The sequence below is a fragment of the Xiphophorus couchianus genome, chromosome 5 (genome assembly GCF_001444195.1).
Source record: "Xiphophorus couchianus chromosome 5, X_couchianus-1.0, whole genome shotgun sequence".
Lineage (NCBI taxonomy): Eukaryota > Metazoa > Chordata > Actinopteri > Cyprinodontiformes > Poeciliidae > Xiphophorus > Xiphophorus couchianus.
Window position 1 is genome coordinate 22,088,331 of NC_040232.1, and position 27,083 is coordinate 22,115,413.

Below are 27,083 nucleotides of genomic sequence, written 5' to 3' on the forward strand. Positions count from 1 at the left end.
TTCACGTATGAGTTTATTTTGTTCAGGTATGAGAAAGTTCTGCAAAATGCTTGCTTTGTTCATGTTTTCACTCCACCTTGTGGTGGCGTTATGCATAGCACTGTGGAAGACATGAGAAAATCACAAAGTATCAACAAACGTCCCTCACTTAAATCTGCAGGTATTAAATAACATGCGCTCACTGCCACACTGTTGTTCTTAACCTTTGCACAGAGTAAAAACATAAACGTTGATCAGACAGAAATTTTTTTTAAGTTAAAACCTTCTGTTTCATATACTTTTCTCTTTTTTCCCCAAAATTCAAGTTTGTCTGAAGAAGCAGTTTTATTTTGTAATTAATTTTATTAGTCATATAAAACAGCTTCAGAAGAACAGAGAATATAAATATCTGTATATATTCATTAAAAAATGAAATCACACAACAAAACAGAGGCCGGAAGAGACGATAATGCCGATAATTAAAATGACGTCGATAGTTGTAATTTATCATACGATTAATTGAGTTATCGTTTATCGCGACAGGCCTAATTATGCATAGTCCTATAGTATCCAGAACCCATTCACCATTTAATTAACATTATTTCATCTAACCAATCAGTTCCAGGTATGTTTCTAAGATTTCATAAACAGAAGACGTGACACACTCAACAAACACAGATCAGATGCTGAAGTGAATCCACTCAGATTAGTCATAATTAAGGATAAGGCACATGATAAGAAACTGTTTTCAGTACTGTGGCTTTTTTGTCTTATTTCAGAAATAACTGACAGTCCAGTAGATTACAGGGATCTACTGTTATTTAGCAGTATGATTGCAACTCCACTTAGATTGATGCTTGAGGAAAACATTTGGTTTGTAGTAATTTGGGTCAATTTCTTTGGTCTGAGCAAGCTAATCAGTTTCCAGATGAATCGAGCAGATTTGTTCTGGTGAAGCGCCGCCAACTGTCCGGCATGCTGTCCGTTTATGTGCGCTCTGTTCAAAATCATTTCTGTTCGCTCTGCAACAATAATTGGATGCCTCAGACGCTTCGCTCGCTCAGTTTTCCCTGTTCCACCAGCAAATTATTTCACTTAGAAGATATTTTTCCCATGTTAAAAGTGAAAAAAATCTGCCAGTGGATCCAGTACTTCTTCAGTAAGATATGAGCCTGTTTAAGTAAATAATTCCTTAATATTGATGAAAAGTTACTAGTAAGTTATTTTGATCTCATTTCAAGTCTAGAGATATTTGCACTAGAAACCAGACCAAACCAGACTCTGTGTTTTTGTAGTGCAGCAGCAGTCCTGATTACCATGACTGACTCAACCACCAGAAAAATCCTGAGTAATTTTGGAACCTCAGATTGCAGTGGTAGGATACTGACTGCTCATAAGTACACTACACAACTCTGCTCAAAAACAAACCCTTATCCCCCTAAGTAGAAAAATATTTCTGGTTTAGTAAGTACAGGCTCCCAACACCTTAACAGGGAAAACACATTCAATCAAAAACACATGAAATAAGTTCATATTGTAGACAGTAACACATTTCTATTTTCAAAAAAATGAAATAGAAAAAAAAAACACACAGTCCCTTGTCTAAGCCTTGGTCGTCATAAAGTAGGTGTGAGTGGTATCTCTATGATGTCCTGCTCAATGATGTCCCCCTGCGGGACGGGGACGTGGTCCACAGGCCGGTTCTGACAGCTGAGGCCTGTGAAGGGGCTGAACCAGGACGGGGAGGGCCGGCCCCCGAACGCCGTCTGCATGGCCTCCCAGCAGGGCACTTTGCCCCACCTCCCCGTCTCCCCCTTTAGACGCTCGATTCCCTGAGGACGACACCACAGTGAGCATGTGCACGCACCGTCTCTCACACACACACACACACACGCCTTAATGCTACATGACTGACGACGGTGCAAACACAGCTGCAGCATTCGAGGTCTTTAAAAAAAAACAACAAAAAAAAAAACAGTAAATTGTACTGGTTTCTGCAAATCATTTCTCCTGTTTGTACTGGCCTGAAAATCTGACAAGAAGTGCAATATCTTTGATATGTAGTGGACCGCTTGGCAATATTTCTACATTGATATTTTAACCAGATCAGGAAGCTGCCAGACGATGTCATGGAACAGTTTTTTTTTTTTATGTCTCCTGAAAGCTTTTAACCTTCCTAGACCAATAGAATGGAACATTCTGTCCAGATCAACAACACTGGTGTTTTTTGCACTATAATAATTCTAAAAGCAGTTCTTAAAGATGCAGTATGTAACTTTTTATGTTTTTCACATATTTGTCAAAACTGTCACCATGTCCTGACAGCATAACATGATAATCTGACAAAAATAAAGCTCCTGCTTATGGTCCGACAACCATCTGCAGAAATACACTGCTCAGTCAAAAACAACCAATCAGAGCCAGGAGGAGGGGCTACAGCTCCTCCTCCTGGCTCTGATTGGTGGTTTCTGACTGGAGGTGTAGTCCCACATGGCAGTAGGACTACAAGGAGAAGGTAGAGGAGATGATTTTTTCACAGATTGTCTCATTTTATGATGTCATGACAAGGTACTAGTTTTAAAAAATACGTAAAAAAATAAAAAATGTTTACAAAAGTTACATACTGCAGCTTTAATGGTAAGAGTACATTTAGTGACCACTGTCTCATAATGTTCCTACTCAATGGAAATGTATGAAATATGCTTTTGGCATTTTCCAAGTCCAGATCCACAAAATATGTGCCAAACCATTAGAATACACACTGAAGCCATGAATCATCCCAGGATCAGCTCATTCTGTCAAATAATGGATGACCCGGCAGTGGAGATGAGCGATAAGCTGTTAGTTTTGATCAAAGTAGCACGTTTTCCCCACATTAATAAAAACTTGTCAAAATTTAATGCCAAGCATTTCCAGACTGCGTAGGAACCGTGTGTGTAAACTGGTGTTTTAACTTGATGGCCAGTAGAAACAGCAGCGCCTCTACCAACAGTGGACTACAACACATTCTGTATGAGAAACAAAACAGCAAAATTAAACAAAATAAAAAAAGAAAGCTTGCAAATGAGAAAATAAACCCCTCCACAAATAATAAAAAGAATCAAAATGAGACATGCGATATTTTCCTCACTAAGCTCACTCATTCATTCCCATTTGTTTGGTTGAACTTAAAACAAAGAGGAACCGAGACACATTGGGCCTGCCATGACTGAAACCTGCATGCTGGAGGCGCGCTAAGCTCGACGGGACGACTACAGCGACGAGCTCCTCCTCAGCTTACCTCCATCACGGTTCTAAAGTCTGCCTCAGAAAGCTTTGGGCAGAGTGAGTTATCAACCAAAGCAGAATGCATGAGTGTGGAGAGGACACTGCATAGGAGAGAGGCAGATTAAAAGACAAAGAATGGAAGAAAAAAAAAAACAGGGATGGAAGGAAAACCAGGGGTCATGTGTGAGGTGGGGGTCAAAGAAGAGCGTACAGTTCAGGGAAAGTTTAGTTCATCATCAGTAACACAAACTCCCCCCACAAAAAATGCCAAACACATTCTGCTTTGCAACGGAGAAGGATTTATTCTCTGCATCAGTGGAAATATGTGTGCGATATTTAAAAACCATTTGAAAAATTTGTAAAAAAACAACAAAAAAAAATCAATCTTGCCATCCGAATCATTTCACCAGCTGTTTTCACAGACATGACCAAACTAACTGCCATGCATAAACGCTTCAGAGGAACCAAACCTGGAAAGCATTAGGTGTGTTTCCATAAAATTGCGCAAATTGACATTACAAAAATAAATTTACTGAATGAAAATAAATCATTTAAAACAAACAAACAAACAAAAAAAAAACACGTTTTACACTAAAAAATTGTACCGCTAGGATGAGGTGGTTTTTCAACCTTATCAAAATAAATGTATTTTACAAAACTGTAATGGAAACTTTTTACCTCATCACACGAGTCATGTGATCAGCAGCCGGATGTTACTACTAGCGAAAATGACAAAGAAGACAACAGGAAGTGGTAGGAGGATGATGGTTTCTTTAGTTTTGTTTTTTTAAGACAATATACAGCTGGCTCCACCAGAGCTCTCACAGCATCTCCCTGTTCATAAGAAGTTGTCATTGCAACATTTTGAATCTGTAGATCTTCTGTAAAATTTCCCCAAACTGCCGCATAGAGAGCCGTTCCCAGGCATTAACTGCTCGTCGCTCTTCTCTGATGGCTTATAGATTAGTTTTAGCGCCATCATGGCTGAATTATGAATGCATCTCATGTAACTGTTTACATCAGTCACTGCTATGAGTTTTAATGACTTGTCACGTGAACAAGTTTATCCCCGTGTGATTTTAATTCCATTTTTTATTTAATGGAAAGACCGCATTTGTGATTCGTCTCCCCCCTCGACATTAGCAGAATATGAACAGTTTTGCGCACATTTGCAATGGAAATGCAGCTTCAGAGAGAATATGGAAACAATACAAACAAAGTGCAGCTTTGTCATTTTTAAGCACGTGTAAGTACGAATGGTGAAGGTTTAGACTTTCCTAAATGCCTTAACGCAGTCCAGAACGGTGCAGGATGCCATGCCGGGTGTTCCGGCCCAACTCCCATCCACGCCAGATTCCACTCCTCTTCCAGCAGCAGAAGCTTTTAAAGACGAGCCAGCGCTCCTTCAGAGGGTTTTCACAGTCCACCCAATCAGCAGAAGGTTGTGGGGCTTTGTGCTGATTTTGGCGCGCTTTTACAGCAACCGAGTGGCAAACGCTCATGAACAAACAGGGAATGAAGGTGAGAGGATCATTCCTTCTTGAATAGAACTAACAGAATCTACTCTGTTTTCACACAGCCAGTGTTTCAACAAACAACTCACTGCTGAAGCACAAGTCAGGGTTTACAGCAGTGGTAACTGAAACATATGACCAAATCCAGCTGGTGTTGGGAGACACACACTCTTTGGCTGAGGATAAAATGCACATTTACAGACAGACACAGGTTGTGTGTGTGTTAAGGGAAAAATATTCCACACTGGTGCAGCATGGAAATATTACAGTTATGTCAAATACCCAATAAGACACCGGTGAGCCGGTTCTCCATACCAAAGCTCAGGAGGAAAGAAATGCTGGCATCAAGAAAAATCAAACGCAAGTTTTCTGTACCTGAAATTTCAGAGTTAAACAATCCAGAAGCGGCATGGGCCTGTATGGGCCACAACCATGAGCAAAAATGCAGCAGTTTCATTGTATTGTGGTCTACCACAATACACCCCCTGCCCCAATTAAATAATATAGTTATTTAAACTTTAAATACTTAAAGGGTATTATATAAAAAAAAAGAATATGTTTTTGGGCTTACTGGTTGTTGATTTCATTTGGAAATGAATAAACGATGTAATCAGATCTAGCTACTGGGTTGTCATGGTTGTGCCACCACAGTATTTACATAATCATTTAAAGCAAAAAAACAAAAAAAAAAACCCAACTCAAACTATATCAAATTAATGATATCTATTGTTCTTTTGACATTACTACACAGATGTGTAGTAGAATAAAACTGAACAACAGCAACAAACGTTTTCATGAATGGTCTCGTTACTACAGAGGCTCCGGTTTCTCATAACAGACTCTGTATCCCTCAAGTTGATCAAATACCATGCAATGCCATACAATACTGATGGCGGATGCGAAATTTGCTCTGTTGGTATTTTTTTTAAATGAGAGGAGCAAATAGAATTTTCAGAAGTCAACTTTTCAAGTTCAGATTTCACCTCCTGTTTTAGTAACGGATGGAAAGGCATCCACTGATCATGTTTCCATATCCTCTAATGGAAACGTAATTCCATTAGAGGATTACATTACATTATTTCAGCCAGCTGTGGTGCAGTAGGAGTTCTTCAGTTCGTTGAAACACACAGTAACTCACACATACGGCCATATTCCAGCACTGCAGCACGTTCTCCTCCGTCTCATTACAAAGACTTTAAACTACAGGAACCAGACCGGCCCATGCCTGTTTCACAACATGAGAAAATAAATGTTTACAGCAGTACCTTTGAAATATTTTAGAACCGTACGACATTGAGTATGCACTTGAGTTTGTATCACAATTTATAAAATTCAAAGAGCTTAAGTTAGGGCATTTATCACATCTTTTATATTTTGAGAAACTTTTCTTTTAAGAATTTTGATTTATGGTAACAGTTACAATAATTACTCTTGAAAACTAAAAAAAGAAAGAAAAAGTGTTACCATTTTTCCACTGTATGTTCCATGAGACCATCGATAAATATTAAAATATGGTCAAACGCAGTTACAATGTTACAGTCTGCTGATAGACTGTAACATTCCTTTAAGAAACTGCCGTCATGAACAGGCCTTTTTCTAAAGCAGTACTTGTGTTAGTGGGGCTGTGACTGCTGTCATGCAAAGTAATAATAGTTTAGCACTTGTATCGTTATCACAATAGCACCACAAAATATTGTGATAAGATTTTAAGTCTATCGCCTACCTCCAATTCAAACCATAAATAGTAGAAAAAAAAGGCGGCATAAAAACATAAATAATACATCTGATTATTATTGGCAGAGTGTCCGAACAGGAAGTTCCCTTCAGGTCTGCCACAGACACTCCTGGACAAAAGCTTTAGCATTGAGCTGCAACAAGTGGCAACATCCGAATCTTTCTCCCACTGGGTTTCATTTTTAACAGTTGTCATAATTTATTGGCTTTTTTTGAAAGTCTGATGCCTCAGCACTGAACTTAGCTTCAGTATGTTTCCACCATTTGTTGCACTTCCAAAATACAAAAAAAAAAAAACAACAAACGTTGTGACGCAGAGACACCTGAGGACTTTGTGAAGAGGCTGAAGGCAAAGCGAAGCAAAGCGGCCAAGATGGAGGCTGATCAGAGAAGGAAAGGTCAGGATAGTACGGTACAGGGAGAACTAAACAGTTTTCATTTCTCTGATTCTTAGAATCTGCCCTTCATACAAAATAATATAAAAAAAAACGAATAAATAAAATAGTTTAACCCAATTGGAAACAGCAATAAAGGAGCTGCTGATGTGCAGCTTTTGGCGGCAATTAAAAGCTCATGGATCTGGTTTCACAAAGGAATCACTTCAATAAGAAAAAGGAATTTTGCCAGTCCAAAGAAAAAAATAAAAAAGATCGTTCAGCTAAATTACAGAATATATTTACCACTAATTTCCCATTTTAGCTCATTGCGGGAGTGTAGCAGAAAAAAATGATTTTAGATGATTAGAGGCTGTGCAGCAGCTTGTATACCTAGAGATAAATCCTTAAAGTGCCTTACATCTTGAACTTGTTCACCTTTCATCACAGTTAAGTCACAATGTATTTATATAGGATTGTAGGAGAGAGACTGGCACAAAATAGTGCATACTAGGATAGTAGGAGTGCACCGACTGTAGTTTTCTGACAGATCACAAATCATTTAAAAGTCTAACCTGTCGATTCAGATTTTGACCAATACAAATTTTTTGGTCTAGAAAGTCCAAAAATATATAGATATACCATAAATATAGTGACAAAAATTGTTAAGTATGGATTCATATCAGCCCTGTTCAGTCCTCATTAATCTCAGTTTGTCTGTTTAGAGGGTCTGGTTCGTTTGGAGAGGTGTGAATGACCAATCAGAAAAATGGATGCAAACTATAAAAAACAAACTCTGGTCTGCCTACAAACCTGGAGTTGTTGAGCTGAAGTGAACTGATGCGGCTCAATGCATATGTGAACACCAAGCCCGCTTCAAAAGCAGAAAGCGGACTATAACGCAGAGAATTCTGGGTAAATACAACCAAAATAGAGGAGTGAGTCTAATGCTAGTTGGAGTAATGGCTCATCAATTGCCCACTGGGGATAGGAATAAATCTGAATCTGAATGGCTTGGTCTTTTATCAACGCCAAAAGAAAAATCCTACAACAACTAAAATCTGATTTTGGCTTTATGAAGAAAGAAGCTCCTCTCAATATCTTCAGCGGTTTTTATGTCATTTCCCTCAGTGGTTCTTGGGACAGCGCCTCTACAGGCAAGGAGGGGAACATGTCTTTCAAAGGGTTTGGTTCATTTGACACACTGTAGTGTGAGAGAAAACTGCTTCAGCTGAAAATAACAAATGTTGCAGTTTTGGTCCCCAGTCAAACTGACCCTAGCGGACTATCAGGTGGGACAACAAACCAAGCTGGCAAAAGTGAGGTGACTATTGTTAATCACTCATGTGCAGAGGTGACCTGCTGCACAAAACAGGACAGCGGCTGATTTTCAGACCTTCGATCATTCATCACCCAACATGAAGGAAATCAGCACCGATTTATCGCTGCATCTCTTGTCTGTAGTGGTGCAGAAAATGATTTATTCAACTCACATGACCCAAAACGTTGTAGAACCACTTTTAACTGCAGTTCCAGCTGCAAGTCTTTTGGGATGTGTTTCTTACAGTTTTGCACATTGTTCAATGTTCACTGCAAAATGGGAGGAAATCAAGGGGCATGAAATCTTTCGAAAGGCATCATGTATACTGGATATATCTCAGTAGGTGTATCTGGACTGAACCAGTGGCTAAACATATTTTTCAGCAGATGAGGTTGGTGCATTCCTTCACATGTCCCTGATAAAAACCTGCAGGATAAACTCTTCTGGCTACTCTCATAACCTAATCATTTGATTTCATTTTGATTTTTCACCGTTTTAGTCACCTAACCTACAAGAACAGCCATATACCTGCAGGCTGAAGTGATGTCATTTTCCATTTTATCCTTTTCTTTTGTAATTTGGCTGAACGTATCCTTGAACAAAACGCAAGAAGATTATGCACCAAGCAAGAACAGACAGCTTCTGATAAGAGAAAAGACCAGAAAAAAAACTGATTTATCACAGTGTTCACAAAAAGACAGACAGTGTTTCTTTTTCTCTGCAACTCGACTTGTAAAGGCAAACAAAACAAAAAAATAAATAAATTAGACATTGCTCACTTAGTTGGCAGCACAAAGAGCACATGACAAGCTGTCCATGGCTTGTGTGGGACGTACACTGTAAGTCAGGCTGAGTGGGAGCAAACAGGCTAGCTTTTCCAGGCCTTCTCATTCCCTGTCCTGAGCTCCCTCACACCACATACTGGTAGGTTTCAGCCTTGCCGTGGTCAGGGGTGGAGAAGGGGCTTAACCACAATAAAGAGAAATGGTGTCCAAAAACCGCCCTCATGTTCATCCACTTAGTTTTTTTAGCCCATCTTCGCTCTTCCTTTTTCAACTGCTCTATGCCCTGAAAACGAGAGACAACCAAATTTGAGTTTGCATGTTTTCGTCTGGTAAAATTATCTGTCAAAAAATGATTAGAAATTTGGAAATAATAGAACATATTTAACACGGCTGTAAAGATCACACCACAAATTTTTGCTGGATGATAAATTGTCCCAGTAATTACTGTATTGTTGTTTTGAGACCATTTAATGGTAATACTGATAATTGCGTAATGATACAAGTTCGCCCTCTCAAAGATCAATAAACTTTCATTGTGTACAGAAACCTCAACAATGGAACTGGAAGATATATTAAATATCCAATATAAATAAACAACCAAAAACAATAAACAGAGGTAAAAAAAAATACTCAACCAAAACCATAAAAAATTTAATCATGTTGTCTCTAAAAAATTGTCCTTTGACAAATATCAGAATAAATATGATTGAGCCAATTAATTAAAAAAAAAAAATGAAATTAGCTGATTAATGCTACTGGCTTACCTGTAGGATGATTGTTACAATTACTTTACAGTATAGTTAAGAATAAGAGACTAAGATTTTTCAATGAACACATTAAAACTTGATGGTTTTTATTAAGATTATTGTAGGTTGTAAAATTTCTGAGCATCTACTAAGAGCATTCCTCCACCTGCCGCCGTGAAGCAAGAACATTTTAAGTTGTACCCCGATTATACTCCAGCAGGTGGAAATATTCTCAAAATCAACTACCGTACATTAAAACTGAAGAGAGAACAAGAACGGCTAAAGCAACGATAGGCTAAAGATTATCCTAAAACAAGCACTTCTTTCTGTTAAGCTATAGGTTTAAAAGAAACGGAACAAAAAAAGTACAAACAGAGACAAATGTGGGAAGAAAACGTAAAAGCAACTTCACTGTTATGGCTTAAACCCCGACTGGTCAGGAGCAAAGTCACTGTCATTGTTTTGAATAGTCTCAGTACATCCAGCTCCCATGTACAGAGCACAAAAAGAGCTTTAAATATTTGCACTCTTTGAAATTGTTTTTCATGAAAGCAACACTTTTCTTCTGCGTGGAAGCTGCCAAAAACTACAACAGGGGCAGTGAGGATACTGTAGCTGCTTGTGTGGCACTGTCCTTTGAGCTATGCTAGCTCATTGACATGCTCACATTTTTATTTGTATTAGGAGTTGCAGACAAAAAGAAGTTAAACGCACAAGAAGAAATTTGGAAAGGTCAGTTTGTCCCATTAGCTCTTCACCTGAGATTTATCTAAAAGATCCACACAACAACAATAAAAGACAGAACAGAAAGACGTAGCTTCAATATACGTCTACCTCCAGTAGCACAATGTGATTACCTAGAGTAACAGGAATGATCAATGATCTGTGTCAGATGAGATGAAAAGGTGGGGAAGAAAATGGAGTGTGAGAATTAGATAGACTTTAACAACTGATGGGTTCCAGTTAGTAGGCAGCTTGGTTACAGCATCAGTAAACCTGCTGTTCTTCTGGCAGGTTTATAGACTGAAGGATCAATACCTGCCACAAGATTTTCATGTGGAGAATGTGTCTAATCATAAGATTTATTCATACAGAAGATCTAATGTATTCAAAAGAAAATGCAGCTGGGAAGCTGACCAATCCTGGTGCAATACTACTTGATGCTATTGGCTGATGTTCTCAAAGCAGCCAATGCAGGAGAGCAAGACGAGTCGTGTTTCTGAAAGGTTGTTGTTTTATTAAGATAATTAACTCAATCGAATAGTATTATTTCTTGTCGTGTTGAATCAAACACTTCTTTCAATCACACCACATGATGATACGAATTCTATTGTTCTATTGTCTATTTATTTTCATCTACATCTAAAATTAATCCAGCCTCTTGACCAAGATACGCAGCAACCTCAAACTACAGACAATCAACCTCAATAAACTGGTATTTTGTTGAATTTTGGTGCCTAAAGAAACGTGAATCAGCCCTGTTCGAAAATCTGTAACAGAGTTGTAAAATTACATTATCCTTCACTAAATATGGTTTCTTAAATCACCATGTGTGATCCATAATAACTATCGTATATATATATATATATATATATATATATATATATATATATTTTTTTTTTTTTAAATCTGAAAAAACTGTTTCAGTGCTTTGGCATCTAAACCAGACCAGCAGTCAGAGTTTGATACATTTTTTTATTTGCTTCAATCAAGAGAAACACATTAAAAGTGACCACTGTAAAACTGACTGGAGACTGTGCTTGATTTTCAGTAATTAATGAAGAATAAACAGGTATAGCACATGGAGATACTGAAATGGCTGGTTTAATGTAAGTTCATGTTTTTGATTATAACATGAGTAAATGTGTTAAGCCTCCTGGCAAAGTCTATTCAGGGGTCCTGGAGAGGAGGGTCCGTCTGATAGTCGAACCTCGGACTCACTAAGAGCAGTGTGGTTTTCGTCTTGGTTGTGGAACACTGGACCAGCTCTACACCCTCAGCAGGGTCCTGGAGGGTGCATGGGAGTTCGCCCAACCAGTCTACACGTGTTAAGTGGACTTGGAGAAGGCGTTCGACCGAGTCCCTCGGGGAGCCATGTGGGGGCTCTCCGGCATTATGGGGTACCGGGCCCTTTGATACGGGCTGTCAGGTCCCTGTCTGACCGGTGTCAGAGTCTGGTCCGCATTGCCAGCAGTAAGTCGGGCTCGTTTCCGGTGAGAGTTGGACTCCGCCAGGACTGAACTTTGTCACTGATTCTGTTCATTACTTTCATGGACAGAATTTCTAGGCGCAGCCAGGGTGTTGAGTGGATCCGTTTTAGTGGCCTTAGGATCGCATCTCTGCTATTTGCAGATGATGTGGTCCTTCTGGCTTCAGCAGGTCGTTTTCTACAGCTTTCACTGGAGCAATTCGCAGCCGAGTGTCAAGCTCGATGAGGATCAGTGCCTCCAAGTCCGAGGCCATGGTCTTGAGCCGAAAAAGGTCAGAGTGCCTTCTATGGGTCGGGGGGGTGTCCTGCCCCAAGTGGAGGAGTTTAAATATCTCAGGATCTTGTACACAAATGAGGGAAAAATGGAGTGGGAGATCGACAGACGGATTGGCGCAGCGTCTGCAGTGAAGCAGGTGCTGTACCGGTCTGTCGTGGTGAAGAGAGAGCTGAGTCAAAAAGGAAAGGTCTCAATTTACCAGTTGATGTACGTTCCTACCATCGATGGTCATGAGCTTTGGGTCATGACCAAAGGAATGGGGTCAGAGATACAAGCGGCCGAAATGAGTTTTCTCCGAAGGGTGTCTGGGCTCTCCCTTAGAGATGGGGTGAGAAGCTCAGTCATCCGTGAGGGTCTCAGAGTAGACCTGCTGCTCCTACACGTCAAGAGGAGCCAGTTGAGGTGGCATGAGCATCTGGTTAGGATGCCTCCTGGACACCTCCCTGGTGAGATGTTCCAAGCACAACCCACTGGCAAGAGGCTCAGAGGAAGACCAGGACACGCTGGAGGGACAATGTTTCTTGGCTGGCCTGCGAACACCTTGAGATTCCCTTAGAGGAACAAGTAGCTGAGGAGAGGAAAGTCTGGGCCTCACTTCTTAGGCTGCTATCCCTGCAACACGACCCCGGATAACCGGAAGAACATGGATGGATGGAAAATGTGTTTCAGAAAGCTAAAATATAAAAATGTGCAAATATCCTTTCGCCAAAATACTAGACGTACAAACCTGTAGGCCTGTCTTGATGACACATTTTACTGGACATGCATTGTCCCAGAAATAATTGCAATAAACGATAATATTGTTGTTTTGAGACCATTTTCAAGTAATATAGTGATAATTGAATAATAAAAGTTTGCCCTCTCAAAGATAAATAAATTTTCATTTTGTAAAGAACACTCAACACTGGAACTGGAAGATATTTTAAATATCTAAAAAAGACAAACAAAGCAAACAAAAACAATAAATAAAATGGAAATAAAAACCACACACATTTAAATCATAAATGAAATGTATCATGGGAGGTCTGTGAACAAAAGTTTCCATTCAGAAAGTATTAATCAATCAGAATGGAAGTTATCAAGCTCCTTTTAATTTATCATGCTATTAATTGATTTATTCATTATTGTGACAAGCTTACCAACTTGACTGAAAAGGTATGAAAGAACTGCAGATTGTTATAGCAGCACAGACATCTGTTTATTGTATATTGTGATAATTATGGAACTAACCAGCAACCTGCAGAGCAAACAGCACAGCATCAAGCTGTGAAACTCATGCAGCTTTACTAATATAAAAAACTAGATCAGTTCCTTGAGCTGTTCTCTGAAAATCAAAGTGTCCATCTGGCAAAATACTGCTGTAGTTTCAAAACGGAAGAAAAAAATTCACACAAAATCAAAATAAAAACAATTTATTCTTCCAACCTGGTAAGCAGGTTTTTGGTGAATATCAGAACTTGAAGGTCAAAACTGACTAAGTAAGGCAGAGCAGAGGGAAGGTCCACAGAGGACAAGGAAACAACAGGAAGTTATGAGAGAATAGCAGAGGGAAGTCAGTCACCACTGAGCGGATAACTTACTGTCTCATCGGTACAGATGGAGTGGACCTGGGTGCCAAACATCACAGAGGTGAAGATGAGGAAGAGAAGGCCCTCAAAGCACAGGAGGATGAGGAGGATGACTGTTGCTGGAGGAGAGAAGGAGCTGCACTCTGGGTGATGGAGGGACATGGAAGTGAAAGGGCAAGTCAATGGTTACATGAAGGACTGAACACTCAAGTCTCCTCACAGATACAATGACTTCCTGTTGACTGCTGCAGTAAAACATTAACACTTCAATAAGGAGGTTCACAACATGAAGGCGGTTTGCTCAGTTTGCTTTATATAAAGACAGATTTCTAAATTAGGACAGTTATGCAAACCAAAGCACTAACAGAAATAATTCAAACAAAAACTGATTGACCTGTTTTGATCACCTCGTCAGCATTCTTAATTACTTAAGCGTTTAGGTCAGAGGTCACCAACCTTCTAACAGAGTTAGATCATGGTACTGAGTAATATGAAGGGATACTCACTTCTAAAATTTGATTAGTTTACTTTTTCTTTGTACCTTTGAGTTGCCATTTTTTACATTTTATTGTGCTTTCTTGCACAATAACATATTAAATTCTGATTGTGATCACCAAATGTTTTATCTATCTTCAGACTCTGATCACATTTATTATTTCTCATAATTATCAACAGGTAGGAAATAGACAAATATCAGTTTGTAACACTTTATATCAACCGTCCTAATATTTCTGACAAATCATGTTGCCTATTGTTTAAGACAAATCTTATCCATCTTGTAACCATGTAATAAATCCACTATTTCAATCACTACATTGAAATAGCGTAGTGTATTTACATTATTACACTAGTGTAACAGTGTGTTTAAATTGTATTGTAAATAAAAATACAGATGTTTTTGAAAAAAAATAAGTTTGGGTATTATCTATTATGTTTAATTTTTTGAATCACAACAACTTATCCCTTTTTTAAACAAGGATGTGCACATTTGAAATCTCTTGTAAACACAAACATTAATCTAAGCCCAATAATTTTATTTTATTGATTAAATGTGCAGACCTATTATAGAGAATTTAGCAGCGTCGATGCAGGTTTGCTTTTGAATCTAGATCACTGAGACAAGGTGCAACAGAAGCAGAAAAACCCACTCACTTGTCCAATCATCTTCAAAGCAGTAGAGGAAATGGAAGACCACCATGGCCAGAGAGTGCAGAGAGATGAGTGCAATGTACATCTAGGTCCAAAAGGAAACAGTAGTGAGACCATGTGAAGCATTTTACCACAAAAAACTGCCAACTTCCTGACAACCACAGAGAAACTGTGTCGAGTTTACATGGAAGCATTACAGAAGTAAGCAGTTAACAGGCTTTTATGTCAAACATCCAGATTTCCCAGCTTTTCAATGTCATTTTTAAAATGCAGATAGATGCAATATTAGAGATTTCCTGTGAACTTACTGTGAAAAGAACAAAGTACTTTTGGTTGTTTTCCCCAACACAGTTGTTGACCCAGGGACAGTGGTGGTCCATCTTCCGTATGCATCGTTTGCATACACTGGGAATCAGACGGAGAGAAGGAATTCAGCTCATAAAACAGCGATGGAATATATTACATTTATCAGGACCAGGGTTTGGTTCCCATGAGGTAATATTGTTTCTCAGAAAGTAAAACACCAAACTAAAAAATGGTTTTAAGAGATAACATACATCAGTGTATGTAAACACACACACACACACATACTTCAACACAGTGAGCATAAAACTGAGGAGGCTGAATGCCTCAAAGTGTTCCTCCGCTGTTTGTGAGCTGTTAGCTGAGGGACTAAATATAAAGTAGGGTGGTTTGGAGTTTTTTGCTTCCCACTCTCGAAGTGGTTCAGCCTTAGAACTGTGAACCAGTCTACAGTTTCTACCTGAAACAGCAGCAGCATGAAGCAAACAGTGCTGCAGATATCCACCAACAGCCTTCAATCAGACTGCAAGAGAGACTCAAATCCCATCCTACATTAGACTTAGACTTATTTTATTGTCATTGCTCAAAGAAACAATGAAATGTCATCGCTTGGCCACCAGACCAGACACAGAAACACAAGTGTGCCTATAATTACATAATAAACAAATAATAATGTATTGCTAAATATATATAACCGAGTCTGCAGCTACCTGCTTCTTTGTTTAGTTAACTACAATTGGTATATAAACTGCCTGTCATTCGTCTTTCTACAAACATAAGAAGCTTTAGTCATTTGCATATTTCAAGAAGAAGAAAAATGGGGAGCATATTTATTCGTCAGTAAATGAGCTTCAAGCATAACTCATTTTGATTATAAAATATCAATAAATTCAAATAGTTACTAAACTGGACTGACTCACAAAAAGATGAGATTGGTTCTGATTGGTTTCTGACAGAGCAGATAGCATTAGGACCACAGGGAGCTCCATTATTTCACAGATGATCAATCTCATACAATACTGTCACGACATATACAATTTTAACAAATGTTTAAAAAACAAAACAAAACAAAAAAACATAAGTTAAAAATAGTGCAATTTTAAATTGTCTGAAGTCTAAAATAACCTGGAATTTATGATGCAGTGCAATAAAAGCAGTATTTCTCCTCCTTGCATCGTTTGCATACACTGAGAATCCTTTGGATTTTAATATGAGACGAACAGTAGAGTAAATTCAGAATAGAGTTTTTAAGCTGTAACTTATTAAGGGATAAAAGCCGTACTAATCAAGCCAACTCTGTGAAAGTAATTGCATCCTAAAGCTAACAAGTGGCTGTATTTCCTTTAGCAACAACTGCCATGACTGCAAAAACTGGCTGGGCAGGAATTTTGGCCCCATCTTCACTGCAGAGTTATTTCAACTGAGTCAGAGGGATCTGAGCATGAAGGGCCTGTTGAAGCTTCTGCCACAGCAATTTATCTCATTAGGGAAAGTAGAACACCAAAGAAAAATGTTTAAAAAATATATACTATAAATATGGAATTTCTATTTATTCATTTATTGTGTAAACTGATGGTCATTCTCATCTGTGGCCTTGGATTCCCTCAGGCCACCAACAATAAAAGTTAAGCTCCACTTTCCGAAATGTCCCATTTATTTCAGGAACTCTACAAACATTCAAACGTATTGAATGTGACTCTACATAGACATATGGAAGTTATTTTCAACTTTGTTGAATGTTAAAGTTTGGTGCACCCGTATATAAAAGATGGAAATCTTGATCCTAAAGGGTAGAACTCAATTCTTCACAAAGTACTAAAGATAACTGTAGTCAACTGATTAAAATTAGGAAAAACTGAAGGTTTCTATGTAGATTAATCTAAATCATTTTCTCAAGTGAAGCTGTACGGACTGCTGCAGCAGTTGACAGCTGCAGCCGTTCCCTCACCTGCAGTGGTGCGCTCGGTCAGGCTTGATGCTGCAGCACTTTGGACATTTGTAGACCACCTGCCCTGGTTTCAGCTGAAGGCTTTCTATGTATTCCTTAGTGGCGTTCCCTTTTGGCACGGCCCCCTGGCACAAAACAAATCATTTACAAACATCTTAAGGACCAGAACTACCGACGGAAAAGAGAAAACAGTAACAGAAACAAATCCATCTCAGTATACATACAGGGTCAGTGCACATGGCCCTGAGGTGTGAGGCGAGGGCTAGAAAGGCCAAAGTATTGAACAAGGTCCCGTTCACAATACTGTAAGTGAGATTCTTGGAGGGCACCAGCATGACAAACAGCACCACAAACTCAGCGTAAAACACCAGCAGCCACGTTATGATGGCGCACACGATGCCGCAGGTGTCCCTGATGAACCACAAGGCTGAGGAAGAAGAGGAAGTGATGACGTCTTTGGAGACAGGGATGCGCTGTTCAGGTTGTAGGCAGTTGGACCCTCCTCCACCCCCAGACCCGGCCCCAGACCCGGCCTGCCCGCGTCCGTGCTCCACGTCCCTGCATCTGTGCACCGGGCTCTTCATCCTTCATTGAAGCTGGATGCTAGCAGGTCCTGCTGCCGCAGCCTCTCAACCTTCAGGCTTCAGTCATCACATGCTGGGGGGGAAGAGGGGTCAGAGGTCAGGAAGAAGCAAGGGGCAAAATATTACATAAAAGACATAATGAGGAATATAAATATGTACGATTCGTGCTGATATAGTATCGGGTTACTATCAGTATAGGCCAATACTCAAAGCTTCTGACACTTTGTATCAGAAGTGGATAAAGTTGTATCAGGACACAGCTACCAATTTCAATAGTAAACTGAACTTGACCTCATATTTAATAACTCGATTAATAGACTAGCAATAAACTAGAGCCGTATAATAAAGGTAGACATAGACCTAAAAGATGAAGAGCCAATGATAACAAGAGTTGCACTGGGATAAACCAATCATGTGGCTGGAAAAGAGCCACACAGAAATTTGATCGGAGGATATAAAGAACTGCAGTTTATTTTCTTTCATAAGACAGACAATGTCTGTTTTATTGGTTTCTTTTATTTTTCCATGTTTCCCTGAAGATTTTAGTTTAAACTAAGCCAACTTCTTTTATTAAGCCAAAACAGCTGCAGAAAGTTCAATGTAATGTTTATCTTTAAAAAAAAGCAGCATTTAAAATAAAAAATAACCTGATACACAAAAGATTGACAAAAACAGTCATTTGTTTTGTATCGTGCTCAACTGATATGAAACATTTCATCATGATTGGATTTTTACCAAACTGCCAAGCTCTACAGCAGGCGTTCAAGATGTCTACATGATTGGATTGGATTCACTGTACATCTATATGGACAAATTTGATGTTATTTCAGTGATGAACTGAATATTGTTTCAGAAGTTTTCTTGTTTGAAAAAACATGTCTCCCATCAATATAAATCAAAATTAATAAGTCCCACTATCCATATGAATTGGACTACACAGTAATGGCAAAACATCAAGGATTTCACCATCAACAGAAATGATCCAGCATTTCTCAACTGTTGACCTCCTACCCACAAAATCTTGGCGTCATTTTCGATTTCATTGCTGTTTTAGGTAAAATCTTTTTGCTTTGCAGCTCCTTCTCAGAGAACACGCATGGGCGTTGCTTTGAATCAAAGATTTTACTTGTAATCATATTTATGATGCATGTTCCTGTCCATAACTCTGTTCTCTAGCATAAAAATTGGGAAAAGCATCATATGAAGCTGAAACAGACAACACGGATAAGGAAAACCAAGAGACAGATACTGGATTTTCTAATACAAGCGGTAAAGAAACGAGCAGAAGATGTTACTGGTAGCGCAATAGGATTTCCCCCCCCCCCCTGTTTATTTCCTTTACAGGAAGTAAACTGGGTCATTGATTCCCAGCTTTCGACATGCGCCAATGTGTCTCTGTTGGTGCTATATACAGGCTAACACAAGTCAACTTCAGATAAGAATGAAAATGTAATTACTGGCCATGTCAACATTGGCACGTACAGTAAACGCTGACTTAAAGCAAGTTTTACATGGACTTTGTTGCATTTCAAGAGTCCAAACCGAGCCGAAACACACCTCATTCCATCTAGCTAATGCTAGCCAATCAGCTAAAAAGGGACCATTTAAATTTCCGTAGTACTGTTTATTTTTGAAACGGTCTCTTTTCTTTTACCTCTAACGCGGTAGAGACCCAGAGGTGCTATTGCTGTCTTTACAGAACAGGAAGCCTTCCTATATTTCACATTAGCTCACCTTGAAGATAAGCATCCTCCGCTCGCTTCCTTCCTTCCCTGCTCCTGCTGCTGTGGTAAACCCCCCCACCCTCCTTCACCGTCTGCCTCAGCGCCATCAGCCACCCCTCTATAAAACATCAGGACGTCATGACGTCAGAAGCGGAGCCAATGGGATAACCAGAAAGGTTTAAAGTACAAAAGGTAAAGGAAGTTCACTTCAAAATATTTCATAGAATATATAAATATCCCACAAACCAGTTTACAAAGGACTTCGGTGAATCGTGTACATTTATAAAATCGCTACAATTTTTCTACTTTTATTTTTATTTTATAATAAATGTATGTTAAATATTTTTGAACTGAAATCGAACACTTAATTTAACTATATTGTGGCATTAAAATTAAGTTTTGATATAAGAATATTATTTCTTTGAACAAAAAGAAAAAGTCTTGACCAACCAAAACTAATTTATTTACAGTTTTTTTATTCTACTTTTTAAATTTCCAAAAGTAAGGGATCCCAATGCCCCTCCACGCAATCAAATTCAATTTAATTTATTTTATTTTTAAAGAGACAGTTCACAACAAATCTTCTTAAGCCACTTTACCAAAAATCATTTAAATTATATATTCATTCCTATTGATTCTAGACCTCAAGACTGAATTGATACTTTGAAACCTTAAAAGTTTTAATAAACCTAAAAGCTACAAAGGCTCTAACTCAACCCAAAGCCTTTAAACATTTTCTATTAAAAATTTGACATGTACTCTTCTTTTGTCTTAAGTTTGGATATTCTTATCTTTTAACTTTGTATTGTAACTTTCTTTTCCATATGTTGTCACCACCCCACCACTCGGGGGTGCCTTTGTGTCTGTTTTTCAGGTTGGAACCTGACATTAGAGGAATGAGATGCAGTGTGCTCCTGCCTGCTCCTCTGCCCAGTGGGGAGTTCGCCCTGGCCACCTCTGAAGTTTGGGTTTTGCACCATGTACATTTCCACATATCCATGCATTCTGAATTTACTAATAAGTTTTGATGTTCAGCTAAATCATTTATTGTAGTTCTGTTCATCAGTTTGTTACAGCCCTTGAGTCAGGCTGTAAAATTGTCATGTTATATTAATTCAAATCAATTTAAAAATCCTTTATTGATTCCAAAGGAAAAATAAATGTTGTAGCTGTAGTTCATGAGTTATTGTAGATGCTGAAGGCGACAATTATGTCATGTATGACCCTTACTTTACAGACAACCTCTAAAGTGTCAGTGGAAGAGGTCTATGAGGAATGTCCCAGTAATGCTGTGTGGAGTACAAGTTATTCAGGCCAGAACTAACTTTGTTCTTGTTCTTACCACCTTGATTAAACAAACACATTTCTCTGTTCTTGGTTCAGGTTTTACTGTGTTTTAATTACCGGAACATAAGAAACAACTGGTGGCTTGGACGGCCAATTGGTAGTCAGCAGCCTTGCAAAAAGGCCAATGTGTGGGGGACAAAACATAAGCTTCGTTCACAAAGCTGTTCTGTCATGAACCCACTCAGAGCTGCCTTTGGGTGGCCATAAATCTCAAATGAACAATATCCTGCACACATTCGCTCTTTCTGAGGCATCGCAGAGCCAAAGGTGTGAAGCGGAACTCAGTGGCTTTGAGTGTTACACATAAACTAAGAGTAGGGCGCCTTCCATTTTAAAATGAAGCATGTGACACACCCTACGTTTAGTTCTGCTTTATTGCACAGAGACCGCATTATGCAACGCTTTGTTCTGCTGCGGATGCAAATTAAATCAGAACAATGTCCATCAGCAAACAACTGCACTAGCTTCAGAATAGTGAAGTGGTGAAGTGATTGGCATGTCCCCTCAGTCACTCGTCTGCTCTGGTCAGTTGTAAAGGAATTAATGGCTAATATGGTTAATGATAATGTGAGTAAACATTAACTAATGTTGGGCCCAGACTGGAGCTGACAGAACAGAAACTGGTTAGAACATAGTTATGTACCCTTCTGACTAGTTGATCAGCAAAGACAAAACAACAGAAATACAGACTGACTGCATAAACTAGATCACTGTTCACAACATAAGGGACCTGATCTTTGTCTACTCTACACCGTCAAATCTTTTTGTATGGGTTCATATATGTTAACAGCGATAACTAACATATGTTTTGGAACATAATAATCATTTATTTGTCACTGAGGGGGTAAATGTTTGTGAATTAGCAGCAGTAATAGGTAAGTGGCAGAACACAGATACACAACACAGAACATTTCAATGAAGCATAAAGCTAAGGAAAAAAATGACCTAGGTCAGGCCACTTTGCTTGCCAGTCAATCACAGTGACACTATGGCCATTTTTCTCCTAAACTGGACTTTTTGATATCAGCAAAATGTGCTTTGACGCAACTTTGATATATTTACCACCAGAGGGCAGTGAAGCACAGACAATTTCTTCCTGTTTTCAACAACTGAACTCCAGCTGACATGACACCTTTGCAATTTTACTTTAGTTTTAAAAGTACATGCTAAGTGGTTGTTGAAAATAAATAATTTTAAAAAGAGAACATGTTTTGCATATAAGTAACCAAGTGAGTAAAAACTATTTATGTGAAGCTTATGCAGATTAACCACAAGCAGAGTGAAACATTTCAAGCCTTTATTTCTGACAGTTTTGATGATCCTGGCATCATTCATAAGGATGATGAAAGCCATAAAATGAACTATCTCAGAAAATTAAAATAAAGTGGAAAATAATTAAATATTGGAAACTCATGGTGTTTCTTGAATATCTGATCTCTGTGTCTAGACTGCAAAGTCATGGTGAAGACTGCTGACTGGATACATGTGTAGAAGGTAAAATGGTTATTACTTAATAATCAGAATCAGAATCACTTTTATTGTCATTGCCCGTAAACAAGTTCAAAGGCTAGGAAATTGTTTTGATGTAATGATGCAAAAATAAATAAATGAATAAATAAAGTGGGTTAACATTAGATTTTAGGTTTTCATCACCTGTAAGCCATGATCATCAATCCACTTTCCAAAGAGTGCAGGAGTCTCTGGAAAGACGATAGATAGATATTTTATTTATTTAGGGACGTTTTATATATCCCATAAAAGATCAGCACACAAAAACCCTACATGCATGAATCCATCCTAAATGTCCAACAACACTCAAGCTGTGCACATTCAGTGTTAAAATAGTAAAATAAAAGGCTTGTCTGTGTTGTGTATTTTAGCTACTTTCAATGTACATTTTATTAGCCTATGTCTGCTTTTTAAATGATAAAACCAAATTCTTTATGTCTAAAGACGCATTTTTTCTGTCTTATGTTTGACCTGAACAAGCATCAGAATGTAATTTTCATAGGAAGGACAAAAGCATTTTGTTAAGTAGAACTTCTTCTTCCTGTTGTCCACCATAGGCAGCTTGTGTGAAGCCAATTTCCTCCAATGAAAATACATTGCCTTAGAGAATTAGGAAGCAATAAAACCCTGCTTTTGAATTTAACGCGTCTTCAATAATTAGTTTCCTGTACAGAAAAGACGGACGCAGTCCCGCTAGAGCAGTTTCTCAATATGCACTCATGACTAGTTTCAGCCTGTCCATGTTTCTCTGTTTTTTCCCCTATTTGATCTCATATAAAAAGAAACCTCCACCGCAGCCAAGCAATCATGAACACATATTTCCTCTTACTTTAATGTCCCACTGTCCATTCCAAAAGCTTGCTTTGTTTGAAGGAAGGGACACATATGGTCCGTTTATAAAGAAGAGAAAAACGCTGGGAAGGGAAGTGAAGCAGCTGTAGCTGAATCATGTCTTTTCGCAGATGTGATTTTTGATAGAGGGGACATGGCTCATCGCCCGGGGTGACAAAGAGTCAGCTGCATTGGATTCTTAGTTGCCACTTTTTTGTCAAGTCACGGTGTTATGTACAGAGTAAGCAATCTAAAAAAATTGTTAGTTTGATGACAACCTCTGCAATTTTAATCTGATTAATAGCTTCCGAGTTGGTTAATTGAAAGCACTGCTGGTGCGTTCTTTGTCTTTGGAAGATGAATTTTCCAAAGTCAGATATGACAAAAACAACTCCTGAAGTCAAAACTTTGACAGGAGCTTACAGTCCAGTCTCCAAGATGGCTGCAGCTGTTTAAAACAGGTCTTTCTTAAAAATAAGATGCAGCGTCTCAACTAGAAATACCTGTACAAAAGGTATAAAGGTGAAAGAAAAAAAGAAAAAGAAATAACTGAATGATGCAGATAATAATTTACCAACACTTTTGATGGTTTGCATTTCATTGAACCAATGGCACACCCATCTATTTGTGAACATGTTCCTTCGGTGTTTGAATACATGTAATGGAAAGGAATGTATTATTCTTAGCACGTATCACAAGAAGAAGTCTGAACCATATCTAATAATACATCCTACTGATGACTGCAGCTTGAACATGCTCAACTCTAGTGTGATAGTGGTCCTAGATCTGAGCTTTTACTTATAAATTAGAAAACATTGTTTACTGTTTTCTTAGTGACTCTGAGATGCAATTAATCAGTTCCAAATGTAACACAAAGTGACCAAATTTGAAGTGAATTGCACCACAACACAATAATTGAACAGAGTCTCTTTACTGACATTTTTAATCCTTAATTAAATCATAAAATAGCATCAAATGAATACCTTCTTCTTTTTAGCTTATTTATTTCAGGCAAGTTACGTTGAGTCACTAGGATTGAATGCTTGTTGACCAATCTGATGAGGCACCTCAGTCTCTCTTATGTTGCCAATCTTCCTTTTTGATTACACATGTGCTACATGTGTTAGCATTCCACAATCTGTCTACTATATGTAATGAATGTGTGTGACATATTTAGTTTTTCTGATTGACCATAACTGCACAGTAACAATGCACAAGGCTTCCCTGGGCTTTAGAGGGGAAACAGACACACGTGTCCATGAGTGTGGCTTTAACTGGATCTCAAAAGCTGTAGGACGAGTTCGCTCAGATACGACGTCAATAAAAACGACGTAAGTAGATCTCCATTTTTTGCAAGCACGTAGCCAGGCGTGGTGCATAAGCAATTTGATTGGCAGCAGACTGCATTTGTGGGTTGCCCAGTGGATTTGCCTCAGCAACAACATCTTAACCACTGTTTTCAATCCGCAACAAGCTTGTAGCAGTTGATCAGATGGCGAACTGCAAATCAATAATACCATAGTCAAACCTTGATGTTCTAACCTTTGTACAGATTGTGGTGGCAGAGCAAAATATACTGAGAGATTTTGGAGAAACTGGCCATCCAAAGGAACACGTTTAAAATGACTCCATCATAGAGTCGACCACGACTCCTGTGTGCTCACCGCCCGCCTGCATTCCCACCCACATTCACACCAACATAGTGAGGGAGACAGTGCTAATGGAAATACATCCAACTTGACTAGAACAGAACCAGACAGGTTGAAGGGAGCCTTGATGATTGAGAAGGAACTGAAGAGTGTCCTATTTTCATTAAGGACTTTTGAACATATTCATTCTTTCTTCTACCTAGAGTTTTTTTTTTTTTCAAAACGGTAGATTTTAAGCCATGATGAAAATCGAATGTACAGTATGTTCTCTAAGCGTTCGCTTTTGCACTACCATTTTAAACAGAGAATACTCACAGCAGTTTTTGATAGAATTCGTATCAATTGGTTGCAGAAAAAAAGAGTTCAGAGTTGTTACAACCATGTTTGCAACAGTCTGACACATATAGTGGTTAGCTTGTTTTTGAAGTTTGCAGAACAAATTATGATAAATATTCCTTTTGTAGTTATAGCAATGCCAGAAAAATGAAATGCTAGTAGACTTTACCTTTTTACCCGACTTGCTTGGTGCTGACTGGTAGCATTGTCTTGCATGATGACCTTAATAAAAGAGGAATACCAACAACTGACCGGTAAAAGAAATCATCCAAATCATATTGTTATCCTTCCATTTAACTGCAACACACACTTTAGGCATTTTAATCCCAATAATTTCTAATAACAAACCACACAAAAGTATCTGGTAGACCCAGAAATCTTTTGACAACTGTGTTTTTTAAAACTATCAGATTGTCTCAGTGCACTTCAGCGAGGTGAATGAAGTGTGAGTTGATGGCCCAGCAGGAGGCGCACTGCTGAGCCCCCCATGTGCATTTCTCTTTAATCTCAGCTAAACAACCAGTTCAAGTTTCTCTCAGTACATTTGGCATTGGCTTCATTAAGTTTACATTTATTTTAAGCCCTCTTTATTTTGGGTCTATCATGATTTCCCTGTTTCCTGTGTTTCCTGTCATGATTCATGCCATGTCATGAGCTCACAGCCCCTCCTTTACCTGCTGATTAGCTCATTGCTCTTATCTGTGTCTCTTCTCCTCCTGTTCCTGCCGGTTGTTCCCACCTGTGCTGCTATATGAACTCCTGTTCTGCACTCGCGCAGTGTGAGATTGTCTGTCATCATCCTTGTCATAGAGTTTGACTGGGCATGTTATTTTTCTTGATGGAGTACTTGACCTGCCTCCACCTGCAGTGTAAGTTACTCTGGCTCTGGTTCTGAACTTCGCTTCATGTACCTGGACTCTGATTACTGCCTCATGGATTGTGGATCTATTCTATCTTCTACAAACAAAGTGATTAATTACTTTACCATGGTGAAGTTAGGTTATCATGAGTTAGCTTACCAGAGTTTCTGCTGCCTGTGGCCTCACCACTTTATAGTTCTGGCCCATAGAGTTCCCATTTAAAATATAGATTCTAATGGCGAAAGGAGAGAAACTTTCTCCACTGACTCTTGATTCTTCATTGGTTTTGTCTTTCTTTCATCTCATGATGCCTCCCAGTTTGTACATCCTTGACTTCTTTGCTTATCATCAAGACCTTTAGATAGAGTTTTAAACTTTTAAACTCACTAAACAAGGACATATAGAGGGGAGAGTAGAGGGAAGGTGAGGGCCCACATTTTGTTTTTCTGTAACATTTAATTTCATCCTCACATAAGCACAATCAGAGAGAAAACAACTCTGACTTTGCAGAGTTGCAGAAAAAAAATCTCAACCCTCATTAAAAAGCTCAGATGCCCTGATTAGAGTGAGACAGTCTGGGAAACGGCCCTCCTAAGGAACTGTGCTGTTTGGATTGTTATCAAAAACAGTCTATTGCATTTGTAAAATCTTCCCATTTCCACAGCTCATTGTTTTTATCTGTGTGCACAGATTTTTGGAGGAAACAAGAAACTGCATTTATCAGTTCCTGTAAGGGAAAACGCCTCTGGTTCTCTCTAACATTCTCAAGAAGTTATCTTTGTGTAAGTAACTTTAAATATTTTCTTCATATCTTATTCTTTTTCTAAAGAATGATAAGATACAATAAAGCATATACTCACTCAGAAGGAAGGACTCACATCTGTTATGTGAACTTAGACGTGAGTATGTGCTTATTTACAGGTGACATTACAGCATTTGGAGTCAATACACACTCCTCAAAAAATTTGCATTTTGACTCATTTGGCTTAAAAAAATTTATTTTCAGCAAACTAATACCTAGAAAAAAAATCTTATTTACATAATATACCTATATTATTCAAAATTAATC

At 38.6% G+C, this 27,083-nt stretch overlaps 1 protein-coding gene and 1 long non-coding RNA gene across 3 annotated transcripts in view; one reads left to right on the plus strand and one right to left on the minus strand.

Annotated features, from left to right (window-relative positions):
• zdhhc3a (zDHHC palmitoyltransferase 3a) lies at window positions 1-19,636 on the minus strand. 2 transcript variants are annotated; one of them, XM_028016518.1, is made up of 7 exons: window positions 19,493-19,636; window positions 17,399-17,831; window positions 17,175-17,299; window positions 15,232-15,328; window positions 14,927-15,008; window positions 13,787-13,917; window positions 1-1,811 (listed from the first exon to the last, which is right to left on the minus strand). In XM_028016518.1, exons 2-7 carry the CDS (start codon window positions 17,756-17,758, stop codon window positions 1,596-1,598), a joined length of 1,011 nt encoding a protein of 336 aa, XP_027872319.1. In that variant the 5' UTR covers window positions 17,759-17,831; window positions 19,493-19,636; the 3' UTR covers window positions 1-1,595. The 2 variants fall into 2 exon arrangements, with proteins under 2 accessions (XP_027872319.1, XP_027872320.1); XM_028016519.1 differs by lacking the exon at window positions 1-1,811 and adding an exon at window positions 5,690-9,257.
• The window catches only part of LOC114144058 (uncharacterized), a 21,760-nt gene continuing 11,753 nt past the window's right edge, over window positions 17,077-27,083 (plus strand). Inside the window, exons 1-2 of the long non-coding RNA XR_003595390.1 lie at window positions 17,077-17,087; window positions 21,671-21,673. This is a non-coding gene — a long non-coding RNA (uncharacterized LOC114144058). The remainder of the gene's footprint in view (window positions 17,088-21,670; window positions 21,674-27,083) is intronic.

Bases quoted from the DNA above. Each gene is read 5' to 3' on its own strand.
- zdhhc3a (XM_028016518.1), bottom strand. From the start codon at position 17,758: ATGAAGAGCCCGGTGCACAGATGCAGGGACGTGGAGCACGGACGCGGG. The intron at 15,009-15,231 runs GTAAGTTCACAG...TTTTGGACCTAG, and splicing joins AGTACTTTGTTCTTTTCACA to ATGTACATTGCACTCATCTC. The intron at 1,812-13,786 runs GTAAGTTATCCG...TGTCGTCCTCAG, and splicing joins CCATCTGTACCGATGAGACA to GGAATCGAGCGTCTAAAGGG.